At 41.0% G+C, this 14,672-nt stretch overlaps 1 protein-coding gene across 1 annotated transcript; it reads right to left on the bottom strand.

Annotated features, from left to right (window-relative positions):
• Window positions 1-18: 18 nt before the first annotated feature.
• Window positions 19-14,597, bottom strand: heatr3 (HEAT repeat containing 3). Its single transcript, XM_035159003.2, has 15 exons — window positions 14,297-14,597; window positions 13,176-13,348; window positions 10,799-10,886; window positions 10,010-10,110; window positions 9,637-9,746; window positions 8,274-8,414; window positions 7,839-8,131; window positions 6,124-6,214; window positions 5,772-5,926; window positions 4,442-4,524; window positions 4,182-4,318; window positions 3,837-3,925; window positions 2,560-2,703; window positions 2,316-2,492; window positions 19-1,362 (listed from the first exon to the last, which is right to left on the bottom strand). The coding sequence occupies exons 1-15, from the start codon at window positions 14,435-14,437 to the stop codon at window positions 1,249-1,251; spliced, it is 2,037 nt and encodes a 678-aa protein (XP_035014894.2). The 5' UTR covers window positions 14,438-14,597; the 3' UTR covers window positions 19-1,248.
• Between the last annotated feature and the right edge of the window lie 75 nt (window positions 14,598-14,672).

The raw sequence follows: 14,672 nt of genomic DNA on the forward strand, positions 1-14,672 counted from the left end.
ACAAAACACTTTTTAAGATATAGTTCAGCTACCTTTTAATTGATTGGTTCAGCATTTGCTTGGAGACACAGAAATCCCAACACATACAAGTCCAGAACTTGGTCATAGAATACAAAAGAAACCTCTTACAGAAACCAGGATTTATTTAAAAAAATATTCATAGCCTGATGACATATTCTACCTTAAACACATCATTGAAAGTGTGTTTATGACATTATCACAAACACAAATCAGCAAAGTTAAGGAGTTGACACAAAAACCCTCTAATTCGGAGCAAAAATAAATGAAATTACCCTGGATTTACTTTATTTCAAACCTGCTGTGTTGTAGCACATAACTGTTATATCAGCAATACCAGATGCTGATTGATCATTATTGGTTTCAGTAATGCAAAATATATATATATATATTTTTTTTTTTATTGTATTTTTGCAATTATTCTATAACCGTACCGAGATGGATACTCTCAGTAGAGAGCTGGTTGCTGTGGTGACCTGCAAAACCTAGAAAAGTTACCACTCCCTGCATCAGAGTAGTGTAACACAAGGGAGGCAGAGGACGCACAGCGAGGCAGAGGTAGAGAACATGTGCTAATTTCTACAGGCTACAACATCAGTCTTAATAGACTGTAGTCTTATTATAACTTCTGCAGTGAGCGTGCCAAAACCCTTCAGCTTAGTGAAATGACATAATTTCGTTTCTCTTGACCAAGCCGATACTTTAACACAATAATGATTCTAAAAGGAAAAATCTCCTTTACATATAGTAGCTGAAACTAAACTCACTCTTATAACATGTCGGTTTTTAAAACCTCACACACCCTCATCAGGACCAGCAGGACTTAAAAACATCGGATTTTTAGCTCATAGAAATATGGGGCGAAAATAAAGGTAACCATGGTGACGCCTGCCGTCAGCTCACCACACCTGATCTGGGGAGTATGAAAACATTCTCATTCAAAGTTTAATGTAGGGTAAACAAATCTTTACTGCAACACACAGTAAATACTAATTATTAGATTCCTCTCTTCTTTCTTCACAACAAATAAACTTTCACACCACTAAGTGAAATAGTAAATCATTATTTAGAGAATATAAACATTGAAACCAAGCATTAACAAATGGTTTACTACCAACATAATAAATACTTGATGGTTTCAAAAACATTTCCTGTTCCATGCTATACTCCTGCTAGCATACAGCATCCGTCCAAACCATACTCGTTCCACTGAAAAGTACTGAAAAGTCCTCATTTTTTCACCAGCTTCTCCAGATAACCGATGAATCTCCTCAGGTTCACCTTGATGTTGTCGAGCACGCACAGCTGCTGAGGGTTGTACTTGCCTTTTCCCTCTTTACGAATCTATGAGAAAAAAAGGAAATTGTATTGCTATTTTTAAAGTTGCAGCACGAGGTGTGGTTGTTAGCGCTGTCGCCTCACAGCAACAAGGTTCCCGGTTCGAAAACCAGGTTCGGACAGGGGTCTTTCTGTGTCGAGTTTCCATGTTCTCCCTGTGTCTGCGTAGGTTTTCACAGGGTACTCTAGCTTCCTCCCACAGTCCAAACACTGTTTAAGTTAATTGCAGCTTTAAATTGACCGTAGGCATGAATGTGAGTGTGGATTTGTCTCTGTATAGCTGTTTTCAGACATGAACTCCAGAGAATGTCCGTAGAATTGGGCCCGGACGTTCACACCGACACAGAAGTGTTCAGATGACGGGTGGTGCAGCGGACAGAGGCAGGATGTAACATATTAATTCTGCTGTGGAAATCGCTTTTTTTTAGTTTACAGCGAATCGACACTACTGTCGGCTCTTCTTCCTGCTGTGTTCTCACATGAGCTTTTTCTGATATCATGCAGATTTTTACTAGGGGGCTGGATAGCGAACCTCTGGAGAAAGTCTGGAGCCTCACACTTGGACATTTGCGTTCTCATATACAGCCCCTCCGGATAATGTCAAGAATGTCTGGAGTTCAGTGTATGTCTGAAAACAGCCTTTTTTGGCCCCTCTGATATGCTGACCCCCTCTAGAGTTTAAAGAGTTTGCCTCTTGCCCAATGTCAGCTGGGATTTACTCCAGCTCCCCCTTTGACCCTCATGAGGATAAGCCGTATAAGACAATGGATGGATACATTTTAAATGTTGAAAAATGGGAACACATGAAATAAAGTAGGAGGCAATACCAGTTACAAAGAGGAGAAAAAAGGTGCAGTGGTGGGAGAGATAGATTTATCATCAATTTGCACATGTAAATGCAGATTTTTTTTAAAGTATCATAAACAATATGGTTCAGTAAGAAGAAATTAAATTTTTACCTTGGCCTTAAAGACAGGGTGAAGTGCCTTCAGTGCAGGTAGCAACTGGATGTTTTTAGCAGCCTTCTCTGCCTCGTCTCCGTCCGCAAACACATCAAGCAAGGCGTCAAGTGCTTCTCCGTTCACAACCAGGTCGGCATCCCTTGTGGCAACTTGAAGTAAGGCGTTTCCAATCATCTGTGGGAGCACAGTTTCTTAAAGGAAGAACAAATACTCCAAAAAAAGAAGAGAGGCGGCAGTTTACCTGAAGGGTTTCAGCAGTGCCTTTCTCTTTGGCCAACGTGCTGCCAGTGATGCCCAGAATGGCGACGGCATTGACCCTCACACTGACAACATCACAGCGGGTGGCCGCTTCGCTCAGGCTCATGAGCTGCTGGGGGGTCATACACTGAGAAAAACAAAACATGGATACTGAGCGGTCCAACATGAACATGATCCAGTGTTTAGTGTGAAGTGACAGAGGAGGATTTGGAACGGGACACAAAACTTAAAGTCTGTGATGCCTCCGTATTCTTTCAGTCAGCTCTGTCAATAAACATGAAGCCAAAGTTAAAGGGAAACTCCACCTATTTTACACACAAAAGTGAGTTTACTCACAATGAGGAGACGTACTCACACTGTAACAACAGTCTGTTTTTTTCCAAAGTCTAAAAACAAAGTAACCCTAAAGACGTCATCAAGGTAACTTTAGTTTGGGCTTGAAGACTTCATCTTTTAAGTGTAAAGCCTTCATTACAGACTGAAGCTCTGGTGTGTGAACATTTCCTCAGCAGCATCCATCTATTAATTCAATAAATCTCTGCCTATCTGTATGTGGAATGCAGATTTCAAAACATTTATCTTATCAGCTTCACACTTGGCATGTGTATTGTTAAAGGCCCAAGGTAGTGCAGAGTCAAATCAATTCGGACTCTTGATACGTTCAATATTAACAAACTTAAAAGCGACCACCAGCTCTGTAGCAGCAGCGGCTGGGAGTCATCAACATAAATGATGTTGTCGATGACGCCGACAGCACATTCCCTGGAACAACAACTGTTTCTAAAGTTCGGGGTTCTGCATTCCGAGCTTCGTCGAACTTTTAACAAACAGGTGAAGAGCTCGTTGTGCAGCAGTGGTGGTGCAGCTTCAGGGTTCTGTGGACTGTGGTCTTTACTTGCCGCAGTTCAATTACTGCAGGTCACTTTTCAGAAAGAAAGCTGCAAACTGCATGGCAACAGGCCAAGCAAACAGCCAATTACAGACAGACAGTACGGACACTGCACAAGTATGTTTGACAATAGATGTTACAGAGTTGAATTATGAGATATGAAGGGGCCGGCATTTTTAGATGAATTCCTGCTAAGGAATTAAAGTGAGGATGTGTCAGCCTAAACTGCTTTCATTTTGAGAATTTTTTTATAAATCACTCTAGTAAGATCCCCAAGTTCATGGAAGTGCAATACTAATCCACTGGATTAACCCTTTCATTCTACCCAACGATGCTAATGGTCAGAATCACTGCTGTGGTGTATTCTGTACCTGGGGGATATTTTTGAAGGCGATCATCTGAAGAAGAGACCGCATGGCACTGATGACGGCCTCGAGGAACTCCTCATCTTTGGGTATCTCTGAAAACAAGAAGGAACATTTTTGTGTATTTAGCAACTATACCAGATGCTTCAGTTTTCTTCAATCTTTATACCTCTGCAACTGTTCCTTCTACAAATACACTTTCAACTGGCTCCTATGATTTAAATCTGGTTTTCACTTTTCACTGCGATTCTGATTGTCTTTCGTGGGAAATATTTTTTTTAACATCTAACATCCTTAATGTGATTTACAGAGCATGTGCTGCATTTCAATAATAAGACATAAATGTGAGACCTGCTGCACCAAAAACCAGGGTAGAGAGGTGCTGTGCTGCTCCCTGCAGGGCTGCTGCTCCTCCCAGAGACTCAGCATCCATGGAGGAGAGGATGCTGTGGAAGCACGTCAGAGCCCGGGACTGTACGCGCTGCATCCTACAATAAACATGACTTTTATCAGGACCTTTCATGCAAGACTGCATCAACAATTTTTGTGTGGAGATATATGCTGAGACAACATTTGATCATCACAGAGAGAAGCTCAAGAGAGCGGATTACCTTTTTATCAGGCCTCTCCAGGAGGGATTCTGATGGCACACATCTGTGGCTTGTGTTCTGGGGAACTCTGTCTTTTTGAGGACCTTGAATCAAGAGAAAAATATATTATATACTTATACATTATACATTACTACAAAACATCTTTATAGGGTTTAGCCTGATTGAATAAGTACCAGACAGATCTCTATTACACTGTACAGTAGGTAACTCAGACTGTTCAGCCTTTAGTGGACATTGGGTTGGATTCACTGTATAAGTAGATTCATATTTGTTGATAATTATGGTTGTACTTAAAAAAAAAAAACTGTTTTATTACATTCAAATGTTTATCTTAAGTGTCTGTCAATGTGATGAAGGCTACATTAAGCCCTATGAGATCAAATGTGATTTGTGAATATGGGCTATACAAATAAAATTGAACTGATTGATTGACATTCATATTAATACGTTCTCATTTCAAAACAATGATTCAGCTCCATTTCAGAAATAATCTCTGTCCATACTAACACACCAGAAAACACATGAATATTCATGTACACTGTGCATGTACATGCGAGTGTAAACAGGAAGCAGATTGTCTACTCTGCAGTCAATTGCTTAGTTAAAGAAAATACTACGACCAAGAAACAATGGTGAAAAATAAAATGAGGGATTTCTGTTCTTGGATCGACGATGAGGTGGAACTGTTACCGTGTTAGCAACACTTTGTGTTCACCACTGTTGGTGGAGTCCAGACTGAATAAAAGCAATCAGGAAGTGAATGAATGTGACTGCATCATAGTTTCCAAACGTCTCAGTTTCTACATAGCCAGACTACTACGCTCTGTTTTAGGCACTTAAAGACTTTGTAGTAGTGTGGAGTAGATGTGATATGTAGGGGCACTGCTGGTTTGGCGACCTGTGGCCTGCAGGAGCAAAACCAACTGCAAGGTGCTATTCCAGAGGCCATCAAACTGATAAACCATAAGGGATGGTCAGTTTACCTTGATGAATGCACCTGCACTTTAACCTTATCCATCCAGTACGCATTTTCTAATGTGACATTTTGGTATTTTATATTTAATCTCTTTTTTGTATTTCTAAACTTGTTAGTATTAGTATTATACATTATATTATAATATATGTTATATATTTAGATATATCAATAGTTTGTCATGGCTTTTATGCGTGTGGATGAATTGTCAGGGCCCTTAAGTTTGCTCTCCTTCTTGCCTTGAATTGCCCTTAAGGGGACTTATAGAGTAAAACATCATGGTGTGGATGTAGCTGAACTCCTATTCTATAACTATTGACAGATGAGGTTTTGCTGATGACGCAGGTTGGGATTTGCCTTTTCAGGGACGCTGTGGTTGATTAAGGCTCCGTGAACCTCAGCTGACAAACACAGGGGCGACATCAGATTGGACACTCCATCACAGAGACTGTCCGGACACACGTCGCTTTCATCGCTGCTCGACTCCTCCTCCCACTCGTCGTCAGATGGGTCTGAACACACACACATACACAGGACTGATCAAGAAAACAAAAAGTATCTCGAGGCACACAGATGAACTTATCACATGTATTTCTCCTTATAACAGCTTTTCTGATAAACACATACTGGGGTAATTGTGTCAGAGGAAATAATGTTGAGGAGAAGTGCCCTGAGGGTCAGCACTGCTGTCAGTGCCCACAACACTCACCGTCAGGGCAGCACATGTTGACGATGATCTCTAAGGACGTCTGCTGGGCTGTCAGCAAGGCCGTTGCCTCCCTCAGCTCCTCCTTGCCCCTCTGGAAAGAAACAAGCAGCCATGTGAGTCAACATCCCAACAAAACGATGACTGTTAGCACAGTTCTCACCCAGCTTGAGTTCAGCTGCCAACCAAGGGACTGAGATGCTTTCTCTGCAGTTGGACATTTTAACACGTCCAGTTGCACTTGTTGAAAACTGCTTTTGAGTGTCTAAAAAAAAAAAAGATGAAGATCCTTGTTGTATAACACTTGATGTTTGGGGAAATCTTGGAACATCACTGTGAATGTCGCCCACAATCTTGGGGCTCTGGCTGTGACTGAGCTGAGAGGGACAGCTCTGTCTCGCCGAGGTCAGATCAGGGGTCTGTCGGCGCGGTGGGAGCCAGAAGCTTGTTCCCTGTTGAACCTTTGCCGAGCATCCCTAATCTTCTGCACCCAAACCCGACACGTTGTCTGGCCTGTCAGTCTGGCTCGCACTCCAGGGTGACTCATAAGCCACCTTTTCACCTGGCGTTAATATGCACCTCCAAAACCCAGAAGTGCATCACTACCTCCCCACTAACACAAAAATGCACGTCCTGACATTTACAGCATTTAAAACCAATGGTAAATTTCGATTTGTTTCCCGTCTGTTGTATTAAATGATCTAAAGCTAGTGTCAAGTTACCCTGTGCACTGTATTTAATACGAATTATATGGACTCTCTCAGCACGCAGTGTCCCTGCCATTCCAAGTGTTACTCATCTGTGGACATGTAAACAAAACATTTTTTTTTTTAGATGTTGCCCCGTTCCCATGAAAGGGACATGGAAGGTCGATATTAAAATCAAAAATTGCAACATGACATTTGCTGACAAATGAATATTTTCAGAATGAGTTGAATCTGTAATTTATATATGTAAGCTTTGTTATTCACTATCTTTAAGACTTAAATGACAAACATGTATGAATGACACTTGAAAGGCAAAAACACTTTTCTTCTGATGTTTGAGAGTTTAAGACGGTTTACATTTGAAAAAATTCACTTTCCATTGTGAGAATGTTACTGAACAGAGTTCGTACATCCGCCAAGGCCAAACAGTCCTGTTATGAAACCACATTTAAAGTCACTAAATCCAGATTTTTATTTGGATGTGCATCAAATTGCAAACACTCATAAATATCAGTCCCCCGAACATGTCGGATTTGTTTCATCAAGATCCATGAATTATTCTCTGAGAAATCAATGAAAATGTTGAAAAATGTCCTATTTCACAATGTTAAAGAAAGTGACAATAAATTCCTGATCTGCACCAAAATGTTCTGGATTCTTCCTTGGGTCATAACCTGCCCCTTTACAAGATTTCATGGAAATCAGTTGGGTAGCTTTTGTGTATTCCTTCTAACAATCAAACAAAAAGAAAAAAAACATAACCTCCTGCGTGGAGGTAACTAAGTTAATCGTTCATACAACTTCAATAGTTTTCGAAGGGACTGAACATTTGAGCCCAGCCAATTTATCAGTACTGCTCTAATAAAATGTACAATCGACAAGAGAACAGGATTCCTAATCTCTGTGACAAATGTGATTTATTGTGTCCAAAGGTCAACTTGTATAGCCAGAGGATCACATGGCTTTCTGTATGCATAACATGAGCCAGCAACATATAGAAATACCACTTACAGGCAGCAGGTCGGAGAAGTCGTTATCGATCTTCACAGCCTTCCCATTCCTCTTCTGTTGGGGTGCCTCCTCCTCCTCATCCATCTCGTTCACAGCGAGCTCCCCTGCAGCCTGGTCTTCTGCGTCTGTCGCAGCCGGTGCGTTTCTGTGACGATCCTCTTCTGCTTGTCTGAGTTCAGGTATGAGTGTCCCTGAATCCAGATCCAGGCACTTTGACAAGGTGGCCACCACAGCGCTGAGGGCCTGTGCCTGACGGGCAGCGGGCAGGCTGCCCTTCATGTTCCACAGTGTCCCTGAGTGACACAGTTGGGACATTATAGGCAACATCTGTCCACACGGAACTTTATTAATGTCCCAGTCTACTTGTCTATTGTGGAAAGTTACAGTTTTACAATCTAGTCATGAACAAAAGATGTAACAAGAGACAAATTGTACCTGCAGCCAACGTCCTGAGCAGAGTGTGTGCCATGCTCGGCTGAGACGACAGCAGCACGTTCTCCAGGGCGCCGAGCGCGGCAGTGCTCATGCTACACAGCAGCTCGGAGTTGTCCTCAGTCACAGTGTGCAAACAGTGAGCTGGGAGAACACAAAGAGGAAACCATTTCTGAAATACTGCTTTCCCAACCATGACAAACTAAATGAATCTGAGTGCAGGAACTCCTGAATATGTCCGGAATATTGGGTTGACATATTTTCCAGAGTTTGTCTTTCACATATGAAGAACACAGGGGGAGATTTTCCGGGTCAGATACGTTCACAAAACAAACAACACAAAAATGTAACTTGTTCACTGTCAATTTTCCGAACATTTTCCTGCTGTATTCTCACATGTGCTCACATTATTCTTTTTCTGGGCATAATACAAAGCACTAAGGCAGGAAAAGGCTACTTTTCCACTTCACTCACACCATCTATATATTAAATTAACTGTAATTATATTGTGCTTCTCTAGTCTTATCTCAAAGTGCTTAACACTACAAGTCAGCCATTCACACACATATTCGTACAGCACATATATATATATATATATGCAGCATATCAGAAATTTGGGGTTTCAGTATCTTGCCCAAGGGAACTTTGGCATGTGAACTTGAGGAGCCAGGGTTCAAACCACCAACCTTCAGGTTTGTGGGTGATTGGGAGCTACAGCCTTATACCTACAAATATGAATAACAATAATAGCACAACTTTAAGTGTAATCTTTGGAAGATAGAGGTCACTGCACTATGGTATACTATGGTAAACTCCATGTGATGTTTGACTGAGTGTGTTCATTATGCACTGGACATGGTATTAATTATCAACAAGTTATATCAAAACTATTATACGAGTATATCAAACTATTGCTTTGATAGCTCAGAGCCAGTGTCTCTAAGCAGGAATGTTGCTTTCCCACAGGAAAAGGAAAGTCGTTTACAGAAGAATTTCCCTTTGCATTGGACTGAAATGAAATTAGCAGAAATATAAGAAAACATCTAGCTTATGAAGTCACCTCAATATAGGGGTCACTGGTATTTGATTGTTATCCTAACACAAATTCATTTGAGCTCGCAATTAATATAAGTCCAAAAACAATGTGTTATTATTTTCCCCTGGACCTGTGGTCCATCTGTCATTGTTCACAGCTGCAAGTCTGGCCTACAGACTATTGGCACTGGTAGAAACAATCGTCAAATTAAGGGCCATGCATACGCACAGTTTGGGGTTAGCAAGGATCTAAATATCAGGCCTCAAACCAGCACGTCAAACACACATCAAACCAATTTTAACCAGAATACAGTGTAGTAATCAGTCCTACCTGCAGATATGGCCAGTTCCACATTGTGTGGGTGTCTCTCCAGACACTGGACAACCACATGCAGGAGACCTGCTTTGTTGAACATGGACAACGCCTGGCTGCTGCTCTCACTGGAAGGAAATCATAAAATGAGATGAATGTGAGAGCATATTTAAGTTGATGATTATGGCCCGTTTACAGGAACTATCGTTTAATAAGTGGGCTTGTACTTTTCTTGACTAGCTATGACAATTGGGATGAAGTAAATAAAGATGGGTACTAGACACGGACTCGCCAACAGCAGAGGACTGGTGTGAATGACATGCTCAGTAAACCATCACTTAAGGTTAAACGCAGGGTGTGAGAACCAGCTCGCCACAGGCTCTCGTCTCACCATAGATTCCAGAGTAGGTGAACAGCCTCATTGGCTACATCCTCCACTGGATTCTTCTGCTCCTTCATCTGCACGACGGCACTCTCAAAACCAGCACAGCACTGGACACAGAACAACAGTGTGTTACACATGGAAACAAGAAGAACCTTGTATCCTTACATCCGTACGAAAGAAAAAAGATTTATGAAATATTAGCAGATATGAATTTTCTCATGCAGCCGCTTTACTATTGGATTTTTTAAATATCCACATGGTCCATGAGCATTGCTTAGTCATGTAACACTCTACATATGTCACACTACTGACTAAAGAGCAACTTCAAGTTCAATATCTGATATTAGAAAAAAAATTCAGATAACACTATCAGGTGAAATGTATGTATAAAATTAATTTGGCAGTGATTCCTAAGATTTCATAATCAAACCCTTACAACAAAGAAATGTAATTGAGGATTGATATTTTATAGTTTAACCATAAACTTTATTATAAAAATAACTATAAATAAAAAGTAAATAAATACAACTAAATACATAGAACTACAGAATTAAGAAAATAGATTTTTGTAAAAAATTTAGGTCAACATAAATGCACGTCTTATCTACTGTATATTATTTATGTATAAGTTTTCCTATCAGCAAACATAAACACAGGTACCCATATGGCTTTGACACGCTGATATCAGCCCATATTTTCGGGCCATTGCTGATGATATTGTAGCCGTCTGAAGCAGCTGCTGATGAGGAGGAACTGAAGTGATGGAGTTAGCTAAAAGCAGTGGTGGAGTCTCACCTCTCTCAGCAGTGCTGTCAGAGGAGTCATGACGTCGTGCTTCACCATGTCCTCGCACACCTCCTGACCTCCGCATGCACTCAGATTCCTGTCGGGAGAAATGGACCCAGACGCACACTCAGTCAGACTGAGGAGATTTGCTGTCAGAGAGGCTGTTTGTATTTTGTGTGTATCAGGGGGAAAGAGAGAGAGGCTGGAGATACACTGTGAGCAATGGCCTTATTTTGACTGTCTCACGTCCAGTGACCCGGGTCGAGGGGTGAGAGCGATCATGTGTTTCCATTAGCAACTGCAAAGCTTTGGAACAGTTAATTATTCACAATTAAGTGTTCCTCAGACAAATCTATGGTTTAACTAAGGATCCACATGGCTTTTCAGTGTCCTTATATTGTTTTTATTCACTTTTTGTCATTTAATTTTTACTATATTCTTGTACTTCTCTTTATATTTTAATTGTACAGCACTTTATCAACTTTTCTGTATAAAATGTTCACTCACACGATGCACATGTGATCTGTTTTCTATATAAAGAACATTTGAAATAATGAAACGTAAACCTGAATATATCACAAGAGAATAAATAAACAAAACACAATAAATCATGAAAACAGAACTTTCTTTCTTGTTACACCCAAGCCATTCATTGTGGCATGGCGCCCCCTGTTGAAGCAACATGACAAATACTTCTGTGCTCTCTTCGCTTGAGAGAGCTGCACAGGTAGTAGAAACCATTAAAGCACGCACACACACACTCAGTCGTCTTACGTCGTACTTCGATGTTTGTAGACCATAACTGCGACTGATCGACTGAGTGGCATGAACGTGGTGGCAGACAATCGAAGACTCTGATGACAGAACTACTAATAGTTAAAAGGGCCAGGGTTTACATTCTGGCAGGTTATGACTGGATCTTGGACCTTGACTGGACTTAGGAACCACTTCTAATTTGGCAACTAGTCCAGTTTGCCATGACCCCACAACGCGCTGTTTGTAACGCTGGAAACTAGAACTGGTCATTATTGAAATTACCTATCACTACGATCTGAGAACCTTCTTCTTAAATGTAACAGTGTATAGAGTAACTATAGAAAACAAAAGAAAATGAGCTGGTTTGAGGGTAAAACAAGATTATTGAGTCATCTTGTATTTACATAAGTCAACACGCTGTGCTTCGCATACATCTGTGTCACAAACTTTCATTTACAGCTGCAGATACTAGTAAATAACTCAATTAGTTCATCGCAACAAAATAAATTTGCATTTATTTCTTATAATAAAATTTGGCCAAATGTTTGCTGGTTTCAGCTTCTTTAGTTTCTCATATTTTATGCTTTTTTTGTTACATCCCCCAAGGAGGTAAGTTTTTCACCCCTGTCTGTTTGTTGGCAGGATTATGCAAAAACTACAGAATGGATTTCCACAAAATTTGCTGAAAAGATGAGACATCGGCAAAGAAAGAACTCGTTAAATTTTGGTCTGGATCCGGGCAAAGATGATCCAGGAGTTTTTTTTATCACTTCAACGTTGCAAATAATGTGTTAATTGACATTTCCACTGATTTCCCAGAGAATAATTCATGGCTCTCTATAGCCATTTTCAGACATGACCTGCAGGTAAAGTCCGGAGAATAGGGACTTTACCTGGAGTTTGCTTGTCATACATGCCCCACAGAGTGGGAGGTTCTCTGCACAGACACATTCGCAAAAGTAACAAAGCGCTGCCTTATTCAGGCGAGAGGTGGAGCAGCCTGGTGGCAGCAGGCGGAGACAGGAAGTGACGTATCATTTCCGCTTCGTAGATCACGAGATTTTCTTGATGACACACCCTCACTTCGGCTCTTATCGCCACAAACTCTCTCGACAGCTTCATTGGTGTCTTCTACATGTATGACATCACTTTTTCACCTGGAGATATTTGTTTATTTTTTCTTTCATTTATGCGTCTGTCATATGTTGGAAGCGTCATCAACCCACGCATGTCTGAAAGCAGCGAATGAAAAAAATCTGGAATATTTAGGGAACTGATATCTAGAGTGTGTGTAATGAAGTGTGTGTAATGAAGTGTGGCTTGATTGAATTGAAGGGAGCTGTTGGACCATGGCGGCAGTGTGAGCTCCACCAAGTGACATTCTAGTTTATTTTTCTAATTGTAAACAAGAGACGTGAAGGAGTCACCGTGGACTTATCCACTATTGATTGACATTTTGTGGCCCACATGATTAACATATAATTAAACTGACTAGTCTACGGCTCTTCAGTGTGTGAGTTAATAAATGTAATTCCTTGCTGCAGCTTTGTGTAGCTGCCACACAAACATGTCTTTAGCTTGGAGTAGGGGTCCAGATCTGATCTGAACCACAACTTCACTACTGACTCACCTGAGTGCTCCTGTGGCCGTCTCCCTGACAGCCAGGCTGCTGTCCAGCAGCATGGGGCCCAGGCGCCTCACAGCGTCCCTCTGGAGGAAGCCAGGGATGGTCTGGCTCTGCTGCACCACCCGAGAGATGCTGGCACAACCAAACTCTCGCACGTCTGCACTCGGACTCTGCAGCTGTAGAGAGATGTTTAAAACATGTCACTAAATACATAGATTGACTTGCTTCAGTCCTCCTGCAGTGGGTACTAGGGTTGGGTGGTACGGCGGAAGAATTATATCAAGATGAACTTTTTCCTATTGGGCGATAGATTGTGGTTATCAGTGGTAGATTTAAACTGTTATTTATGAGCAGAGAATGACAAACACTTATTAACAGCAAAACATTTTCCAAATCTAAAGATGAACAATTATAAATATGTCTCTTCCCTGTGCACATGGCATAAGAAAAATATCGACATATGTGGAGGTCATAAAATCTGGCATCATTAATGTACAGATACAAGTTAATTTAGACAGAAAAATGTAAAGTTATCAACAGGAGGTGGAGATTGAAATCACACTTTAAGAAGTTGATTCCAATGACCTAACTCAAAACTTAGTCATCTCAATAAAGGATGTCCTCCGTGTAGAGTTGGACGATAAACCAGTATCTATCATTATTGCAATATTATTTTCAATATCAATGTATTGCTTTTGCATTGAGGTATAAAACCATCAATCAACTTGAGCTTTGTTTGTAATTCTTTGCCCAAAATGAAGAGTTTTAAACCCCCATGCTTCACTCAGACAATCAGTCTTTACACAGTCAAGAAATAATACTGGGACATTCATCGTGACAATCATCAACATCAACCTCAACCTCAACTGATAAAAATGTAGTTGTGTGTATATATAGTGGATTCTGCTAAATACAAATGTACAAACCTATGCATGTGACATTTATCTTTATGATTGACATCGGCTGATATGACACGGTTCTTACCTCGGTAACTTTTTTGGCCATATCGTCGAGCCTTAGCTCTTTATTAAGCATTACACTGAGATGTATGAGAGCCAACCAAAGATACATGTAAAACATATATACACATAAAGAAGATTGATTATGGGGCAGTGTGTTCCTACTTTCTCCAGCAGCTCGGCAGCAGGACAGCTCTCCTCCCCGAGCTCCTCCTCCTCTAGGTCGGCTTCCTTCACAGCGTTCACCGGCAGACCGACAGCGTTAAACTGCGGACGTTTAAACTTAGTGGTTCTACTTTTACCCATCTTACTTTTTTTATTTTAAGTTGCGTCCAGCGCATAGGATGTTCGTTTCTCTAGCTAACTCGGGTTTAGTGATCAAACCTCACACACACACACTCCGGCCTCAACCAGGTTGGACGAGGCCATGTGGAAGACTGGTCCCTGCCGTAAAGCGGTGGTTGTTAACAGAAAGCAGACAGGCTGTCGTAAAACCACGACTGATGCAAAAAATCATTCCAAAAAATGCAGCAAATGAACC

This window comes from Hippoglossus stenolepis, chromosome 1 (assembly GCF_022539355.2).
Source record: "Hippoglossus stenolepis isolate QCI-W04-F060 chromosome 1, HSTE1.2, whole genome shotgun sequence".
In the NCBI taxonomy this organism is placed as follows: domain Eukaryota; kingdom Metazoa; phylum Chordata; class Actinopteri; order Pleuronectiformes; family Pleuronectidae; genus Hippoglossus; species Hippoglossus stenolepis.

Coding starts and splice junctions, on each gene's coding strand:
- heatr3 (XM_035159003.2), bottom strand. CDS start 14,437: ATGGGTAAAAGTAGAACCACTAAGTTTAAACGTCCGCAGTTTAACGCT. Junction 10,111..10,798: donor TGACAGCACTGCTGAGAGAG/GTGAGACTCCAC, acceptor TTCTGTGTCCAG/TGCTGTGCTGGTTTTGAGAG. Junction 9,747..10,009: donor CACCTACTCTGGAATCTATG/GTGAGACGAGAG, acceptor ATTTCCTTCCAG/TGAGAGCAGCAGCCAGGCGT.